Here is a 19,326-nt window from a genome sequence, read left to right on the forward strand (position 1 = left end):
TAGTTTAATAAATATAAATTAATTATTTCAAATAAATACTTTGTAATATATTCTAAAAAAATACTTAAATAATTTTTGGAATAACCAAAGATAGCATTTGTTGAAAAATTGTAATAGAAAAATGTATAAAAAGATATTTTGAGTTTTCAGTTTTCAGTTTTTTCAGTTTTCAGTCTGTGAATTCATTGTTAAATAAATAACATTTAAATAGAAAAATTTTAATATTTTTCATTTATGTAAAAGTCCGATGCAAAATTTCTTATTGTTTTCGTTTACTTTTGCATTATCAATTTTAAGTTTAGTTTTGTTTCTTGCTGTTGTTGTTAGTGCGTCGATTACATTATTAGGGTACCCATTATTTCTTAGTATGTTTTTTATTTTCACCTCGTTGTCATTCATGAACTCTTGATCACTCAGGGAGTAAACTTTATTTATAAAGTTAATAGCCGTATTCCTTTTTTGAGTCCATGGGTGATTTGATTGAAAATGTATCATTCTTGATGATGGTACGGCTTTTTTGTACCAGTTGGTTTTTATATTGTTAGCTGGGGAATTGTGAATCTCCACATCTAAACAAGCTAATTTCATGGACTTTTCTGTTTCGAGGGTGAATTGAATTTTCGTATGTTGTCCACTGAATGTATTTAGAATTTCTTCAACGTCTTTAATCTTAACTATAGCGAACATATATTTGGGAGTGTTCGAGAGAAAAGTTCTTCGAAAGATTTATGGACCTCTACGCGTTGGCGATGGCGAGTACCGAAGAAGATTTAATGATGAGCTGTACGAGCTATACGCAGACATCAACATAGTCCAGCGAATTAAAACGCAGCGGCTGCGCTGGCTAGGCCATGTTATGCGAATGAAAGATGATGCTCCGGCCAAGAAAGTGTTTCTATCGGAACCCGCCTATGGAAGCAGAGGTAGAGGGCGGCCCCCACTCCGTTGGAAGGACCAGGTGGAAAACGATTTAAACTCCCTTGGTGTGACCAATTGGCGCCGGTTGGCGGAGCGAAGGAGCGACTGGCGCGCCTTGTTGGACGGCCATAACCGTTTAGACGGTTAAGCGCCAATTAAGTAAGTAAGTAAGTAGCGAACATATCATCTACGTATTTGGTTATGTATTTGATATGTACCTCTTTGGATCTCAGTTCCTTGAGGCTGTCGTCTATAATTTTAACTAAAACTATGTCAGCTATAGTCGGTGACAAGAGATTGCCCATCGGCATGCCGTAAATTTGTTGGTAGTACGTTTCATCGTATAAAAAGTAATTATTTTCTCTCAAACAGAACTCTAAAATTTTAAGAAACTGGGTTTTGGGTATTTTGGTTTGTGTTTGGAGAATTGGCCACTTCTTCATTATTGTGGCAATTGCCAGGTGTATCGGTAGGTTGGTAAAAAGAGATACAACGTCTAGTGATATAAGGATTTCATCATCAATGGCTGTATTCCTTAGGTGGTCTTTTAGTTGCAGAGAATTTTTTATGTTGTATTCTTCGGATATAATACTTTTTAGGATCTTTCCTATGAATTTTGATAACTTCGAGCATGGTACATTTAACGACGAGGATATCGGTCGAAGTGGAGTGTGCTCTTTATGCACTTTTGGTAACCCGTATAGTCTTGGTGCTCTAGCGGCTGGACATGTCAAATATTGATTTTCCTTCCGATTTATATTTCGAGCTTGGTAGAGGACATTCACAATTTTGTTGTTCTTTCTTAATAGGGTTTGTATGGGGTCAGTTTTAATAGTTTTGTATGTGGCTTTTTCGCTCTGTAGGTCTTTCGTTTTTCCCTTGTAGTCAGATCTGTACATCATGACTATCCTATTAGCTTTGTCTGCATTTGTAATTATGATAGATTCTTGGTGCCGGTTTATGAAATGCTTGGTTTTTTCGTATATTTTAAGTATGAATTTATTTCCTAGGGAGAGTAACCACTGGCACTCTACTGGAATCTCTATTTTGGTTTTATTCATAAACCACTCTTCGTTGTATTTTAGGTCAAATTTCTCAAAATTGTTTCTTATCGATTTTTGAAGTTTTCTATTAAGATTCTCTTCTGTTTTCCTTTTCATATCATTTAAAAATCTGTTTGGGTATCCACTACTGAGGTAAATTCATTTTCTTCTAAAATTTCGTATAACCTTTACCTAATTTTTCTTATCTGGTCATTCGCAGTTTTAATATGTATGTTTGCTCTTTAATTTCCAAGTTCAAAACCTTCATCAAGAATTGGTTTACAATTTTCTGTATTTCCTTAATGCTTTTTTCAAGCCTAAATTCATGTGTCATTTTACCAGTCTTACCCTTTAAGTGTGGTGGTAGAATTCCATAGCCCTTGCATTGGAGCAGGAATTTTAATCGTTGTTGTTGTTTCACCAAATTTTTATGGTATTTGCCATATTGTTTGATAGTGTTGCAGGTACTTATGTTGTATTTTTGCCTCATGTGCTGGAAAAATTGCTTCATTTTGCTGTACTTCCTTTGTTTTTTGTATTTGTTAATTCAGTGTAGCTCTCCGATAATTTGGATAAATAATTTTGTAGGGCCAAGTATTTTAGTTAAACTTCTTGTTGTTTTATTTGGAGCTTTTCGGCCGGTTTATCTCAATAAAATCTACCTTTTTATTTCAATCAACGCGTTTCGACGCATATTCGCGTCTTCATCAGGATTCTAATTTATTTTTTAGAAAATACGAAAAACAAAGTTTTTAAATACAGGCAAATTAATATGTTATATATAAAACTGATTTTACGTTTCAGTAAACTTACATTATTGACAACATTAAATTCGTGTAATTGTTGAGCACATATAAACATATATACACATAACATTAACAAACAGATACATTTTGTAAAAAAGCTAAACCGCACAGCACGTCTGAACAAATGCGTGGTGGTAGCGGCGCGCACCCACGTATTTGTTAATGAATGATTAAGGCAAAACAAGGAAGAAAATAGGAACACCAAAAGGTTTCGTGTTAATAAAAAAGGAATTACAAGTGTTTTTTTATTGAATGTATATAAATACAACAAGTGTTAAGGAAGATTTTAACAAATGTTGTGAAAAGTTAAAATATTAAATATGTTTGTATTAAATTTACACTTACGTGAACGTGGGATAGCGTGTACCTTCGCTGGCTGCTGGATAAAAAGAGAGCGAGCCTCTTTGCCACATGAGCCGATGAACCCACGATACAGCTCCTTCGTTGGGTTTCCCGGCAACAAAGTTGCTGTACCGCGGGTTCACAGCGGTAAAAATCTAGGCTACATACGTTCTACCACTCACAGATGCTTGTGTGTATTAGTGATCACAAGCATATGTGGGTGGTAGTAAACAAAGGAAAATAGAGTAAAGAAAATTATGTTACGGGGGGGGGGGGGGGGGGGAGATATATATTTAGGCCTGTGGCCTAAACATACCGGCCCCTTGCCGTAAGCAACAAAGAAAAAAATGAAAAAAGGAATGCCACGCCATTGCACGTCCAGTAAGGCGTTATGTCGATGTGCAGATGCGGACTGCAAGCACTTCACGTCGTTGTCCTGTGAAGAAAAAAGAAAAGAAGTTATTAAATATACGTACGTGGTTTCTGATTCCGTGCATTAATTACTTATTTTTTATGAAAAGCTCCTATTTTTGGCAGGCTCCTGAGACTACCAGCCCGAATACGGTCGGTTGGGTCAGAAGACCGCCAACTGTTGTTGCTGGCGTTCCGCTCACCATCACTTCGGCGTATAGATCAGCGCCGAGTGTAAGCCGCACTGGCGATGAGCGGTAGAACTGAGGATCCGCAAGCCGCATGAATTCAAAAGGCGCGGCAATTTTCTGGTCCACATTAGACGGCGGACTCAAGCAATAGTGGCCTTTGACCACTGCGGCTGGTGGTCACGTGCGGGTGGTGACATGCGTCGATGACCCGAACTTGCCGCGCAGAATAAGGGTACATTGCCCTGGTCCTTGGCGCTCAAACTGCAAGTCGCGTACCAGCTCTGCATCGACGATGGTGCTGGCGGCGCAGGGATCAATTATGGCAAGAACCAGATGCAAATGCCCACGCGATTCGACGCGCACTATGGCCGTCGGCGCAATGGGCACGAAAGGCCGCATGATGGGCGCTGGAGTAGCTTAGAGCAGTCGGCCGGTTCGGAAGCCTTCCGGTGTACCACGCGATAGTGCTCGTATATTTTGGGCGTCAGAAGGGTATGGCGTCGATTTATTTCGCCGCTGCTGTCTTCCGCGTTTGGATGACTTGGTCGGGCCTCCTTGGAGTCCGATGTCGTGGTGCCGCCAGTTGTCTCGCTCGTTTCAACGTTTATTTGCTTTCGCCGCGCTTCTTTCATGCTGTAACAGCGGCCGGAAACTGCGAATCCCATGATTGACCGTTGACGGTCTTGTCTCCGTTTTACCTCTTTCTTCCTCCTTTGCTCTCTCCTCCTCCATTTCTTCCTCCTCCACCTGCTGAGCCCAGGATTTAACCGGTCCCGACAGGTTGATTGACAACGCGTCGTCGGACGTGTTGTCGTTGCCATTTGTGGTTGTCTCGTCGCATACCGGCCGACGCTCATCTAAATGAAGCGTGGTGTGGTGCTTCTCTTGGCACCTCTTGCAGCGATACTTGCTGCTACACTTGTTTACCCGGTGAAAGGGTGACAGACAGTTCGGACAGTACTTATATAGAAGCACTGCCCGCAACCTCTCTTCTGGAGATTTTTTTCGATATTCGGGACAGATTCGGATACTATGGTCCCTGCCGTAGAGCTGGCAAGCGACGTCGAAGCGCGTTGCGCCTCCCTCCGACTTGGCCAGTAAAGTTTGGTAGCGGGTCATGATCTGAAAGAATATTGGTATCATTGATCATGCCCAATTGAGGTTGGCGGAATTTTGTTTGGGTGGCGTAAACAAAAAAAATTATCTCTAATATATTTTCGCAGAAGAAAAAAAAAAACATTTTATTGAACCAAAATTTAATTGAAATAGAAACGAAGAAAAAACCGATTTAGCACGAATCCATGCGATGTGGTTGGTGCTTTAGCGCCTTTAGTACATTTTATAATTTGATTTATGTCGATAGATGTCGCCGAAGTAGTAGTGAACTTTATTTCACAACAAGTGGCCTGCCACCACACGGAACGGTTCGAAGCCTGGTTGAAAAGGTGTTACAGAGTTGCACTTCCACCTTTCAACATTATTTTCGACGTGTATTGTCGATAATGTTGAGATTCGTGGAATTAGGTATTTTAAATCTCGACCAAATGAATGATTCATCGAGATATTTAATACGTGACATGTGTTGTGTGTAGCAGCGCGTAAGGCATAATGTCGGTAACGCAGTGCATTGACAGTCAGAAATGGAGTGTAGAGATTTTGACTAGCAGATGCCGCTCTTCCATTTCCTGAATGAAAAAAAATGTCATTCATTTAACACGCGGCGGTGAGTATACTCGTAGACTTGGTTTTTAGTAATTAATTTATCTTTTTCTTCTTTTCAGGTATACTCCTCGTGCTATGTAATGCAAAGGCGTTGATCAATCGCGTTTTTTGCTGCGAATTTTTCTCTTCCGGAGTATGAAGATCCAGCTTCGACTTATGTTTTTGGTATTCTTCATAACGTGTAATTAACATAATCAAAATCAATATTGGAATGTTCTGCCTGTATGAGAGACCAAACTTCCCAAAACATGTGTGCAGCCACGCGAGATGATTCACCTGCTAGTACAGGCGTTCCACTTCGTCGTCGGTGACATTCGCACGTTGCAGAAGTTCCTGTAGATAGACTCGACGCCAGCCAAGTTGAAAGTCACTCTTTGGATAGCGTGAAAAATCCACTTCATCGACACCGGCAAATCCACACAAATGATTTCCAATATCAAACCTGAAAGTTGTAATCGGTGTACTCGGAAATCAATAAAATGAACGCATGGCTGTGACTCCAAATAGACAATATTGCCCAGCAAAAGATCATTGTGAGCAAATACCACCGGACTGTTTAGCCGTTCTAAATGCCTATATAGCGAGCTGAATTCATCGCGTAAACGTTTTATTGGCAAGAAAGTATCCTTAACTCTTATGTTTGACAGCATCAGTAAACATTTCAGATACCAAATCAAAGAAATTCTGCATTTTACGCCACAACATTGGCACAAGGGGTTTATCGACATCACCACTAATTTCAGCAACTTCTTAGTGAACTTTAACACGACGATGCATTTCGGCCATACGAGTTGCCACCAAACGCCAAATAGCCGGATCCAATACGCTTAGTGGGTTTAAAGTTACACCAGGTACGAAATCGTAAACAATTCCATTTTTAAATGGAGCAAATAGTGTAGGCGCGAATCCATATGTTTGTAACAATTGAATGCTTCGTGTATCAGCTTTACGATCGATCAGCAAATCCGTTTTGTTACCATAGACCCGCACCAGCACAACGTTGCTGTCGATTACTCTCATTTTGTGTATTAGGGTTCGTATTGTTATGACTAACCACTTCGCCCATGATGGATGTGGTCACCTCGGAATCCACTGAGTTTGATGCTGGCGCAATTGAAAAATTAGGGTTGTTAATGCCATTTGAGCTGCCGTTATCAATGTCGTTGCCATTGTAGCTTGTAACAGTGGACAGTGTTGGATCATAGAAGCAACCCACAAGCTTATTTGTGATGCCGTGTGTGAATTTTTTTAAATTGTACATGACTAAGATTCCAATGTGGTCGTATCACCTTTAGTATCTCTTTGGCACCGCTAAATACATCGTCACCAATGCGTATGGGTACAAAAAAACTGGAGTGACAGCAGTGGTTTGATTATTAAATTTTGTTTCTGTGCCCATACTACGTACCCTGCAAAAATCGTGTGACCAAAAACGCACACAAACACACGAATTTTTGACAGGGGTGACGATTTGGAATGAAAAATTCTTCAAATGAAATAGCATGTTGACAAATTTAGCTTTCCCACAATGTATCGTGCTCTCTCGCACCTATTATTTTTATAGGGATAGCAAAATACGTAATTTTTGCGTGCAAAAAAATTCGCCATTTCTAATTCAGCAGAGACAGCAAAACATTTGGTGGTCGAAAATTTTTCAATTTTGAGAGTTTTAAATGGAATATCTCCGGAAATATTTAAAATTAACAGGGAGTTCTCCAGATCACATATATATATATTTTAAAGCTCGCAAACTTATAATTTAAAAGTAATTTGGTGTTGAAGTTTTATTTTTTTTTTATTTTTTGGGGTTTGGTTGAATGGCACGGACGCTAGTCCATAACGCCAGGTTGTATGTCGGATTGTTCTTTTTTCAGATTGTTGTATATGTAATTTTTGCTCCACTAATACACAATGGTAGTACCAAGGTGGCCAGAACCATGTGTAGCAGCTTGCAATTTGGTATTATTATAATTGTTCGTATTTTCAATTAGGGTTGGTTTTTTCTTGGCACCACGCCATGTTATATTCAATTGGATTTAATGGTTTACTCCAAGTACAATAAATTTTAAGTTTTTCAACTATATTTTTTTTTTTTGAAATATGGTTTAATGCAGGGGAATTTTCCCGTTTCGACAGTTATACGTAATTCAATTTGGTATTATTTGGCCCACGCCAGGTTATCAATTCCCGTTACATGTTCCGTTTGTTGCACTTGATGATAGTATCATGAAGTAATGTATGTATATGTGTAAAACGAAAGTTTTACTTGTGTTTTAATTTCTTTTAATTTGTTTGTATGTTTGATATATTTATTAACACTTTAGTGTTAAATTTGATTTTGCACGATAGCAATTATATGTATGTTTTTGCATAAATTGCATGTTTTATTTTAAAGTTTTGTAGGATTTTTGCCCGATAGCAAATAATTGTTATTTTTTGCACAATTTGCATATTTTTATGATACAGCGCACAATTCGTAAGTATTTTTAATTAATATTGTCATTTCGACTCCCGCACTATCCGCCATTTTATTCTCAAACCGCGTGAGTAAAGCCCCTTAATAACACGCGGTTGAGTTGTGGGGAAAACCGAACTTGACGCGACGACGTCAGAAAACGAAGTGGTGTTGAAGTTTGCAAATTTCTATACAAATTTTATATGTGTATACGTATATATATGTGGCAGCACAGCTTTGTAATGTCATCAATAAAATATATGTATATATATATATATATATATATATATATATATATGTGCATGTTGCTACAAAAGCGCGATTGATTTAATAAAAACATTTATAATAAGTGAAAACAATGCAAAAGTGAAATGTGAAATATACTAAAATGCAATTTAAGTTTATCGTTGCCAATTTATATAGATATGTATGTGGATTAAGGTTTTGAAAGATGTGTAAATTGTAATTTAAAGTTCTATAGAAATTTGTTAAATTTGCAAACTTTAACAACAAATAACTTTTAAATTATAAGTTTGCGCACTTTAAAATGTATATATTTGTGATCGGGAGAACTCCCTCTTTAATTTGATACCAAGTTTTACCCCGAACTCGGGGGTGCTATTCTAAAATTTTCCCGAATTCACAATTATATAGCACCATGCCGCGAATAATGATAAAAGGTGGTGTGTGGAGAAACACTGAGGTAAGCATTTGACGCGACTGGTTACTCTTGGTCGTTTATTAACTAAATTGATAACTTTCAGGATGAAATCCTCAAAGTAGCTGTAATGAAATATGGCAAAAACCAGTGGTCACGTATTGCATCACTGCTGCACCGCAAATCTGCCAAGCAATGTAAGGCACGCTGGTACGAATGGCTTGATCCTAGCTTAAAGAAGACAGATTGGTCACGCGAGTAGGATGAAAAGTTTTTGCATTTTGCCTAATTAATGCCAACACAATGGCGTACAATTGCACCGATTATTTCAGAGGGTTAACTGGCACCAATTGTTCACATCAAATTGTTAGGTACAGGATTCGCCACGGGTAGGTGAGGTTGGCAATCACAACCCCTTGAATCATTTTGGTCGGCAGGTATGCCGCGGATATATTCTTGGCACTTGTTATTGATGGCTTTTATGATGCCACCAACACAACCTGGACAGACGCCAATGCTCAGTCAACCACCCAAGCCGTGTCAACCCCCAATACCCGGACACGTCCGGACGTCCTGGTTATAATGTATGCTAATACAACTAATAATTTACAAATTTGCTGATGATTATTTTTGTGTTATTTTCTTTAGCAGCCACCTGCACCTGTTACTGGTAAATATCAACAGCCGCAACAGTATGATCAAGCCCAACGCCGTTTAGATCCCGATCAGATGACAAATCCGATAAGCTTTATCATTGAAAATCAAAATAGCGCTGGTGATGCTTTTATTACTAATGAACAGGGTTTATTACCACCATTGGTGACCACAAAATATGTGGTAGAAGATCAGGGTAACTCCTCGCCACGTTACGTTAGGTATCCATAATCGAAATTAATGTTTTGTTTGGCAATAACATTGATCTTTCTTCTTTGCAGGTCGTCTTTGTATTGCATACCTGCAACAGCTGATTTAGTAAAAACAACAGCTTTGTCCATTACACTTACCGCCTCACCAATGGCACGAACGGTTGAGGGTGAATATGAGCCACCCATTGTAAATTTTGGTGAATTGGGTGCAATTAGATCTAATCGTTGCAAGGCTCAATAGCAACTTGTAGATGCTGGTCGTCGTTTCCAATGTCTAATGTGTAAAGTAACAAGAGATGGTAAAAAAAATCTTTCACTTTTACTTGTGTTCATTGATCCATATTTTTTGTCAACAGTGCCAACTGCATATTTCCAACATTTGGGCCATACCGGACAGCGTGTCGATAAATATGAACGTCCTGAACTTGTATTGGGTACATGAGTATTTGTGTAAAAAATGCTTGGGTACCGATAGCTCTCATGGTAAACCTCAACTCATATCCACATCAATGCCTCGCATTCAATTGGGTTCACGTGGTATGGGCAAGCATATTGTTGATTCCAGTGGTAACGCCACAATTTCCCATTATGAAACTATTGGATATTGTGAATCCAGCCGTAAAACTATAGTAGACATCGCCAAATTTCAAAATGCTGAGGTAAGTTTTTTGTTATATTAGAATGTGTAGAATAAAAATGTTTCTCTTATCAGGTCGGCGATGGCACCACTTCAGTAGTACTTTAAGCAGGTGAAATCTTAAAACAAGTTAAACCATATGTTGAGGAAGGCGTGCATGCACGTATCATCATTAAAGCTATACGTAAAGCATTATAATTATGCATGACCAAAATATGACATGGCTGTACATGTGGAAGCGCCAATCAAAGGAACAACAAAGTGCTTTATTGGAAAAATGCTCTGCCACAGCAATGTCCTCCAATGTCCAAGAGTATCAGAAAATTGTTAATACTGAATGGCGTCTCCTGTACAATAAAATAGGTAAGTAAGGCGCCAATGTTGTGTTTTCTAAACTACCAATTGGTGATGTTGGTACACAGTATTTTGCAGATCGTGAAATGTTCTGTTAGTGTACCAGAAGAAGATTTGAAACGTACAATGAAAGCTTGTGGTGGAGCTGTTATGACTACAGCTAATGATATTAATTCAAGTGTTTTGGGTCAATGTGATTACTTTGAAGAACGTCAAGTTGGTGGTGAACATTTCAAGGTTTGATAGTGGGTTTGACATAAACTTCATTTTTATAGTTTATAATTATATAGAGGTTGCGTTAATGCTAGAACATATACATTGATTTTACGTGGCGGTGCCGAACAATTTTTGAAAGAAACTGAGCTTCGTTACATGATGCTATAATGATTGTGCGGCGTACAATTAAACATGAAACTGTTGTTGCTGGTAAGTCAAAATACAAATTGAAAAAAATTTCTAATCTTAAATTGTTAAGTAAAATTATGAAAAGATTGTGTCCAACTCCGGAAGAAAAAACTATAAAATTTGTGTCAGTGAAATAATAATTATTGCTTTTGGTTTTTAGTTTTGAGGCATCGTCATCGAGTTCCTTCTGATGTTGTTGTTGTTGTTGTAGCAATGCTCGCCCCACCTAATAGCCGCGACCGATCACAAATTGTCATCAATATCCTCTAACGGGAGTCCAAGGAAACTTGCCGTTTCAACAGGGGTGGACCATAAGGAAAGGGGTGTTAGAGGCGTTGGTTCCACATTACAATTAAAGAGATGGTTGGTGTCATGTGGGGACACATTGCAAGCGGGGCATACATTTTGTATGTCGGGGTTGATTCTGGATAGGTAAGAGTTTAACCTGTTACAGTATCGAGAACGAAGTTGAGCAAGAGTGACACGCGTTTCCCTGGGGAGTATGCGTTCTTCTTCTGCGAGTTCTGGATATTTTTCTTCAAGTACTGGATTCACCGGGCAATTCCCGACATAAAGGTCCGACGCCTGTCTATGGAGTTCACCAAGGACCTGCTTGTGTTTTTCCGCTTCATACGGCTGGGTTCTCAGGTGCCGTATTTCCTCAAAATGCTTACGGAGATGACTCCTTAGGTCCCTAGGCGGTGCTGGTTCGTCAATCAGATGTCTGTTGGGATGCCCAGGTTTCTGGGTATTCAACAGAAACTGTTTGGTCAGCATCTCATTTCTCTCCCTGATGGGGAGTATTCTCGCCTCATTATGCAGATGGTGTTCTGGGGACATAAGAAGACAGCCCGTGGCGATTCTGAGAGCAGTATTTTGGCAGGCCTGTAGTTTCTTCCAGTGGGTGGTTTTTAGGTTTGGCGACCATATGGGTGACGCGTAGCACGTAATCGGCTGGCTAATTGCTTTGTATGTGGTCAAGAGCGTTTCTTTATCTTTTCCCCAGGGTACTGCCAGCAAGGGATTTGAGGATTTTATTACGGCTCTGAATTCTTGGAACAATTGCGGTTGCGTGCGCACCAAAATGTAGATCCTGATCAAACGTCACGCCCAAGATTTTGGGGTGTAGGACAGTCGGTAGCGTAGTGCCATATGGTCGACATTTGGCGCGGTCATGTTTTAAATAAGGTCACCGATGATTTGGTTGGTGACAATATCAGGTTTCGCGAGGCGACAAAACTGGAGAGATTGGGGAGATAGCTGTTTATTTTATTACAAAGCTCATCGATGTAGGAAACAATAGCATAGGCGTAGAAGCAATAGTGACTCCTGGTGGTAAAGGTAGCTATTGATATGTAGAAGTTAAGCAGAAGTTTGAATATGAGTTTTTTAAGTTATAGCAAAAAAAGCGTTGAGGATTTTTAATATCTTACCAGGTACCTTCGTACATGTTTCTAAGAATGAAGAATAAAACCTATTCAAACTCAATTTTCACCAGGACAAAGTAGCTGAGACTTCGCTATACTTTAACATACAATACGTTACCCCATTTTAGCACAACTATCATTTTTTGATTTTATTAAATTTTATAAAATGTTTCTTCCTCTACAGTTCTATTTCGGTATTGGATGGTAAATATGGCTTTCGCATTTTCTCCATCAATAACTGTGAAAAGGTGGAAGAAATATATGCCTGTAAATCTCACATATTATCTTGGTCGAGCGTTTCTTCAATAGCTCTCTAGTGGTGATGGTGACAGCAGAGAAACCCAACTGTTTACAAATGTTACACTTCAAAAAGAATCAAAATATCTGCCATTGAGTCTACGGCTCAAATACCCACAGTATATGAATGAATCGATTGCACCTAATTGTCTGCCTAACGGATAGTATACATATTCATCAAATCGAAAATATTGCACCAAACGAACTGGGTCTGAATACTGAAACAGTACACATATTCAAAATCGATGAGAAGGCTGTGATGATGGTATAGGGTGAGTTGTTGAATAACATACGAAAACCACTTTAACCCATATATATATTTGCATTACAGCTAAAGCGTTACAAACAGCAAAAATTGCTGGCGCCAAGCAATTGGAAAAGGCAGTGAAGCTTTCATCACACCGTACGGATGGTGTAAAGTTAGAAACTGCTGTTGTAACAGCTGCCACCGACACAACGGTCATCTCTACTTCGCCGAGTATCGGCTCGTCCGACTATCTATCGAAGACAGTATAATCATATCTTTTGCCAACACAGGTTAGCGATGTGCATGCACAGGAAATGATTTCAATTGGAAAACAAAAATCAATTAAGAGAGTTGATTTATTATTAAAGTATTTACTTTTCTTTATATCAACAGTATTAATTTAAGTTGCAATATCACGTACATACATATATAATAAGGGATGTGATACGATTGCTGTCGGAAATAGATTTGAAACCAATCAATACTCCTGCTAAGGGTTGTAGAATTATTGTTTGAATAATTAGATTTAGAACAATAATAAGTCTGACTTAATTACAAGTCGTACATTTTTAAGTTCACTAATTATGACAGCAATCGGATTCCACGACACCTTTGAATATTCTTGATCTGAAAAAAGAGTAAACCTAATCTGAATTTCTACTAAGCTTTAAGTTGTAGATTATTCAAATAATTGGAGTTTTTTCTAAAGCTTAAAATTATTTTCTGCTCGCTTAGAAAAGATTTCAATTGGAAAACAAAAACCAATTAAGAGAGTTTATGTTATTATTAAAGTACTTACTTTTCTTTATATCAATTGTATTAATTTAAGTTGCAATATCACGTACATATATAATAAGGGATGTGATACGATTGCTGTCGGAATTAGATTTGAAACCAATCAATACTCCTGCTATGGGTTGCAGAATTATTGCTTGAATGATTAGATTTAGAACAATAATAAGTCTGACTCAATTACTAGTCGTACATTTTTAAGTTCATCAATTACGACAGCAATCGGATTCCACGACACCTTTGAATATTCTTGATCTGAAAAAAAAAGAGTAAATCTAATCTGAATTTCTAATTAGCTTTAAGTTGTAGATTGAAATTGATTCAAATAATTGCAGTTTTTTCTAAAGCTTAAAATTATTTTCTGTTCGCTTGGAAAAGATTTCAATTGGAAAACGAAAACCAATTAAGCGAGTTTATTTGTTATTAAAATACTTACTTTTCTTTATATGAACTGTATTAATTTAAGTTACAATTTCATGTGCATATATAATAAGGTGTGAGGACCCCAAAGCCGAGGACTTTGTATCCTCACAACATACACATATCTATATATTTTCGCAAATAACATACATTTGGAAATAACTTGGAATTTATACTTGAATTTTTATCACTTTGGAAATAACTTGGAATTTATACTTGAATTTTTATCACTTATATATTTTTTGCATGAAGTACCAGAAATATACATATGTACACCTTTATGAATTATGCCCTAAATACATATATTCTGTTGTACATTGAATTTATAATTATTAAATTGAAGAGCAAATTACACTTGCGCACTTTTGCACGCAAGTCAAATATTTACATTTTCGCAAACATAAACTTTGAATATAGGATCACCCTAACATGCATTAAATATTTGGAAAGTAGATACGCACAAAACATAAAAATGCAGCGGTCGATCAACCCTTTGCACACTCAAAATCCAATGTACCCAGTTACAAATACAACATACATAATAACTTAAGTGAACGGAGATCAGCAGCAAGTCGTCAAAATAAGCGCCGCTACTATTTGAAATTTCGTTATACATATTTACGCACTAGCATACAACACACCAACGCACGCCATACAACAGAAGGCAGAACCATTGGGCAAAGCAAAACACAACATTAGAATCAGGTGACCACAAACAAATATACAAACACACAATATATAAACCAAAGCCTGGAAAGCACGGTATGAGCAAGTACAAAGGCATTGTATTCAATAAGGAGCATTATGGTGCATGGAAATTCATGGGAAGGAAATATTTACCGGATTAACAGTTGTTTTATATTGTTAATACCATTAGTTCAAAGTTGTTATTATAAAATAACCGTTTGCCTGCGTGCAAAAATTAGTATATAAGGGCGACGAGTTCGCATTGAAATTCAGAGATTAGGAGACAGGCATACGAGTCGGTAGGTTATATCACTACCGACCAAGAGTACACCTGAAGGCTTTTTCACTTCATTTGTACTAAAAATATACTCGTCTGGAGGCTTTATCACTTCATTCGACCGCAGAGGTTGGCCGAGGGCTTTATCACCTCCGTCACCTCTTATAGAGCAAGGAAATCAGACTAGGAGTAGAAAAGTAGAATTTTATTGAATAAATAATTTTTTACAACGTTTTGTATCGAACAAAACAGAGTTATTCTTTCAGAAGGACCGTTAGGAATTTCTACTTCCAGGAACCCTGGACGGACTGAGACCAACCCCGGCAAAGTCAAGGAAAAGTCCGTCACAAAGGGATGTCGTGATACGATTGCTGTCGGAATTAGATTTGAAACCAATCAATACTCCTGCTAAGGGTTGCAGAATTATTGCTTGAATGATTAGATTTAGAACAATAATAAGTAAGCTTAATATTATTTTTTTGCTCGCTTAGAAGAGATTTCAATTGGAAAACAAAAACCAATTAAGCGAGTTTATTTATTATTAAAGTTCTTCTGTTTTATTTATTTATTTTATTTTTTTTAATTTCATGTACATATATAATAATATTGAAAAGAATAAATATTGAAAATTAAATTTTTTTGGTTCATATTTTATTCATATGGCTGCTCCAGGTAGACTAAATCTGCAGGTAAAATTCACGTTATATGGCGGTTATATAAATGGTAACACCGCAGTAAAATTGATTGTCAAATGACTCGAAAATGTAGAGTGAAATGACGGAAAAATGACCGCCATTTGACGAGCATTGTGACGTGTGTGAGCAGCACAGTACTATGCTCACATCCTATAGGTGGGAGCGGAATGCACTATCACATTAATAGGAACGAAACGGAAAATTTGGTCACAAAACCTAATCCGCCCATGCAAAAATGACTATGAATATAACCGCTGCAGAAAGTCACAATGACCGTAAAATGACTAGTAAAATGACGTGGAGCGTTTTTGCAGGGTAGTAGTTCTTATAATTATTCGTATATGATTTTTGAAATGATTTGGTAATACAAGTTTTTTTGTTTGGTTGCTGTGTTCTTATAATATTCCAGCTTAAATTTATGACCCGCGTGCCATATAGATATCGATTTATTAGGGTCCAACGACAGTTTTGGACGAGTTTATTGTTTGTTTTGAAAATTTGCTTCGGTTCAGATTTGAGTATCCCTAACAGGGACTTAAATATATGCTTCTGGTTTCTATGATTCCAAATGTTTATTTTTTATTTTGGGAATCAATTTTATTGTTAATGTCTTTACTATTAGAGGCGACTGTTGGTTTTACTGTCGATGTTGCTAAGATGGGTTTGCACTACATGCTTCGTTGTAGTGGGGGGTTTAGTGGTGGATGTGGCCAAAGGTTGGAACGCGATGCTGGCGCAGCGACTGGCGCCACCAATGCAAAGGCAAACAACAAACAGTGCCACATTAGGTGGAAGAAATCAAAAGGAGACAGAAGTCGCATATGATCCATTAAGCAGGAAAGGCGTAGATAAAAGGGTTGAGCTGTAACATATCTAATATCTAATACAACTCCTAAGGCAATAGACACACAAAATAGCTCATATCTCTAAAGATGGCTTAAGGCTCACAATGGGCAAATTATCTAGACACTGCCTTCGGGCACCAAACGTTTATAAGTAAGGCCTCGTCAATAACAGCAGGTGTAAGAATTAAACAAGATCCTAGAAAACTACTAATATTTGCCAAGACGACGGAGTTACTTTACAACATAAGTCTTGGTACCTAATTGGGGGTTTTCTGTTTGGTCGTTCAACATAACCTGTCGTCAAAGGCTGATCGTTAACAACTGTTACTGAATGTCGAAATCGTTATAGTGATCGCTTTCATAATTAGAAAATCGTGTTTATCGTTAAAAACAGTGGATTTTACTTGAGGACAACAAACGAATTGACTTTCTTCCAATTTAACAGATGCAGTACTGACTTTTTAAAGTTAACTAAAAGTGAGCCACTTTCCTTGCACTCGCGAAATAATCAACAATACTAGTTAGCTTCTTTTTAACAATTTTTTGTAGGGAAAGTTCTGTATACAGTAAGATAAGTATACTTAGTAATCAGCTCTCGGTTCTAGTATGTTCCAAATAGTTTGCGAAATTTGTTTGGTTGGAATGCAATGCATATAAAAGATAGTGTGCAGAAATCTGAGTTAATACCCTTTTGTTTTAGGCACTTTATTTTAATTAAATTTTTCGCTTTTAATTGTCTTATGTGGAACATATTAGGATATTCAAATTGGAATTTAAGTTATTGTTATTTAGAACACCACCTTGTGTTTCTTACAGCCAACCTAATATAAACGCACGCAAGTAATTTTCTGTCAAAAATTTCTCATGTACATACAACTTGTATGAGAGCAACCCAAGTTGAATTTGCTGCGTGAAAACCTAACTCGATTTCCAATTTTTGTTCTGCGTTTGCACACATGCTTTACATTGTCACAACGCATGCTTATTTGGTTAGGGAAAAGAACGCCGGTTGTTTCCGTGTGCTAAAAAAAAAAACGCAGTGCAGTTTTATTAGGTTGGCTTGTTAAACATTTATTTTGCACTTTTACACTTTTACGACGTGTACCTTAATTTTATATTCGAAAATACTTTTAAGTTTGAACGTGTAGTTCATATGGAAATTGATGTTTGGGGTGTAATTGCTAATTCAATTGTATTGTCGTGCAGATAGTTTATCTGCGTTAGGGTGTGTTGGCCTCGTTCAGGGGAAAAAAAGTAAACACGAACCAATTCATACTTGTCCCTAGTGCTCCCAACCGCAATGCGAGGGGGTCTTAAGGCCCCCCTCCGAGACTGGTTGGGGCCACAAGGGCCAGCTTCAGACACACACGGGTTGGTCTCAACACGCCCAGCCGCAACGCAGGGGAAGTCTCCAGGGGCTCACCCCTGGGACTGGTTGGGGGTGTTGAGGCCTCCCGTCCATCCGAACTGGACACCACTCCTGCCGCCACCGCAATGGTCGGAGCGGTTTCGAAGCCGCTCCCCAGTGGGACAAGAAGGGGTGCCACTTTGAATCCCAGCTCAACCCGTCACAATCCAGGTGGTATTCTGAGTTACCACCTGAGACGTGGGATGAGCTGGGGTTCTTGCAATTCATACACTCACTCATACTGGACATCACAAATTCGGCAGATAAAAAGTCATAAAAAAAAAGATTAAACAAAAAAATGTATAAAAATTCCAATTAGCGGATATATATATAGCCAAAGCCGACTACGGACAACTTCCGGGAAAACTAATCCCACAATTACAAAAAAAAATTTAAGTGTGTGCAGCACTGCCTCATCGGGTGAATACAAAAATCCGGAGGACTGACGGTTAAGTCCTGTGTATCACTCAGCTACCGGAGACGATGATCACTCCGGACACCCTGATCCGTCCAACCATCTCACCGCAACGCAGGTGGCTGCTCCTGCGGCTGCTCACCCCGGACTGGTGGGATGGTCAACTTCACAGTTTGACCAGGAGTGACCCTCGCACCCGGCGCCTCGAGAACCACGTTGGGCGCCCTCTGTTATGGAATCGCATTTTCTATGGGAGCAGCAAGGAAGGCAGGCGGCATGATCTTGTGGTGCACAGTGGCTAGTCATGTCGGCTGGGCTGGGTTCTTGCCAACCTTGCTGTCCTGCGCCATAACAGAAAAAAAGTTCCTATCATGCCTTTAAACCAAAAACTGACAAAAAAGCGCAGAGACGACTCAAAACGCTTTACGAGCTCAAACTAAAACAACGTCCGGCCGAACCGGATGTCACGGGCAGACCGTTAAACATTCAAAATTTAAAATCCAAAAAGAAATAACCGCAAGAAAAAATTTACCGAACCGGACACGGCCGGTTGCTAACGCTGAAAATCAAACTCAAAAGAAAAAACGGCTGAAAAATAAAAATACAAATAAAAGGGCCGAATATATCTTGGGGGCGCCGCGGGTGGTGTTGCGACGCCCAGTGCTTTGCCCACCCTCAAAACCATGGCCACCGACACACCTAAATTTCGGTGGCCCCTTACCTGAAATACCCAAGTGCCTTCTAAATCAACAAGACGGTCAGCATTCCCATTTTATATAACATTTATTGACAATTCATTTAGTTAAAAAAAGGACTTTAAATGAAACAAAATTGCCAACTTACGCATAAGTTTTGGCGGTAATTGTGCTTGGAAACTCACATATATGTAATTAGACGGTAGGCTAGCTAAATACTTATCGTATCTATTTTAATTTAAAAAAAAAAAGTTTTTGTTTTTTTTTGGTTTCACCAATGACATTATAAGTTAATGCGTTTTGAAGTCGTGAT

General features: G+C 38.4%; 1 protein-coding gene and 1 pseudogene across 6 annotated transcripts; one reads left to right on the forward strand and one right to left on the reverse strand.

Moving 5' to 3' along the window:
- Positions 1 to 2,815: 2,815 nt before the first annotated feature.
- On the reverse strand, positions 2,816 to 6,779 carry LOC137248550 (ethanolamine kinase-like; annotated as a pseudogene).
- Positions 6,780 to 7,208: 429 nt separating this feature from the next.
- LOC137249922 (protein transport protein Sec24C-like) lies at positions 7,209 to 15,457 on the forward strand. 6 transcript variants are annotated; one of them, XR_010952614.1, is made up of 11 exons: positions 7,597 to 8,591; positions 8,653 to 9,130; positions 9,195 to 9,421; positions 9,482 to 9,711; positions 9,769 to 10,071; positions 10,125 to 10,412; positions 10,472 to 10,640; positions 10,694 to 10,829; positions 12,420 to 12,804; positions 12,864 to 14,065; positions 15,308 to 15,457. XR_010952614.1 is itself a non-coding variant. In XM_067782004.1 (9 exons), exons 3-4 carry the CDS (start codon positions 9,276 to 9,278, stop codon positions 9,651 to 9,653), a joined length of 318 nt encoding a protein of 105 aa, XP_067638105.1. In that variant the 5' UTR covers positions 7,209 to 8,591; positions 8,653 to 9,130; positions 9,198 to 9,275; the 3' UTR covers positions 9,654 to 9,711; positions 9,769 to 10,071; positions 10,125 to 10,412; positions 10,472 to 10,640; positions 10,694 to 10,829; positions 12,420 to 12,495. The 6 variants fall into 6 exon arrangements, 2 of the variants coding, with proteins under 2 accessions (XP_067638105.1, XP_067638103.1); XR_010952617.1 differs by lacking the exon at positions 15,308 to 15,457 and having other exon boundaries at positions 7,209 to 8,591; positions 10,482 to 10,640; positions 12,864 to 14,588; XR_010952615.1 differs by lacking the exon at positions 15,308 to 15,457 and having other exon boundaries at positions 7,599 to 8,591; positions 12,420 to 12,797; positions 12,864 to 14,587.
- Positions 15,458 to 19,326: the final 3,869 nt, after the last annotated feature.

Source organism: Eurosta solidaginis, chromosome 4, assembly GCF_040869045.1.
Source record: "Eurosta solidaginis isolate ZX-2024a chromosome 4, ASM4086904v1, whole genome shotgun sequence".
In the NCBI taxonomy this organism is placed as follows: Eukaryota; Metazoa; Arthropoda; class Insecta; order Diptera; family Tephritidae; genus Eurosta; species Eurosta solidaginis.

Excerpts from the sequence above, each read along its gene's own strand:
- LOC137249922 (XM_067782004.1), top strand. The coding sequence starts at position 9,276 with ATGACAAATCCGATAAGCTTTATCATTGAAAATCAAAATAGCGCTGGT. Across the intron at positions 9,422-9,481 it reads TCCTCGCCACGTTACGTTAG|GTCGTCTTTGTATTGCATAC; the intron begins GTATCCATAATC and ends TCTTCTTTGCAG.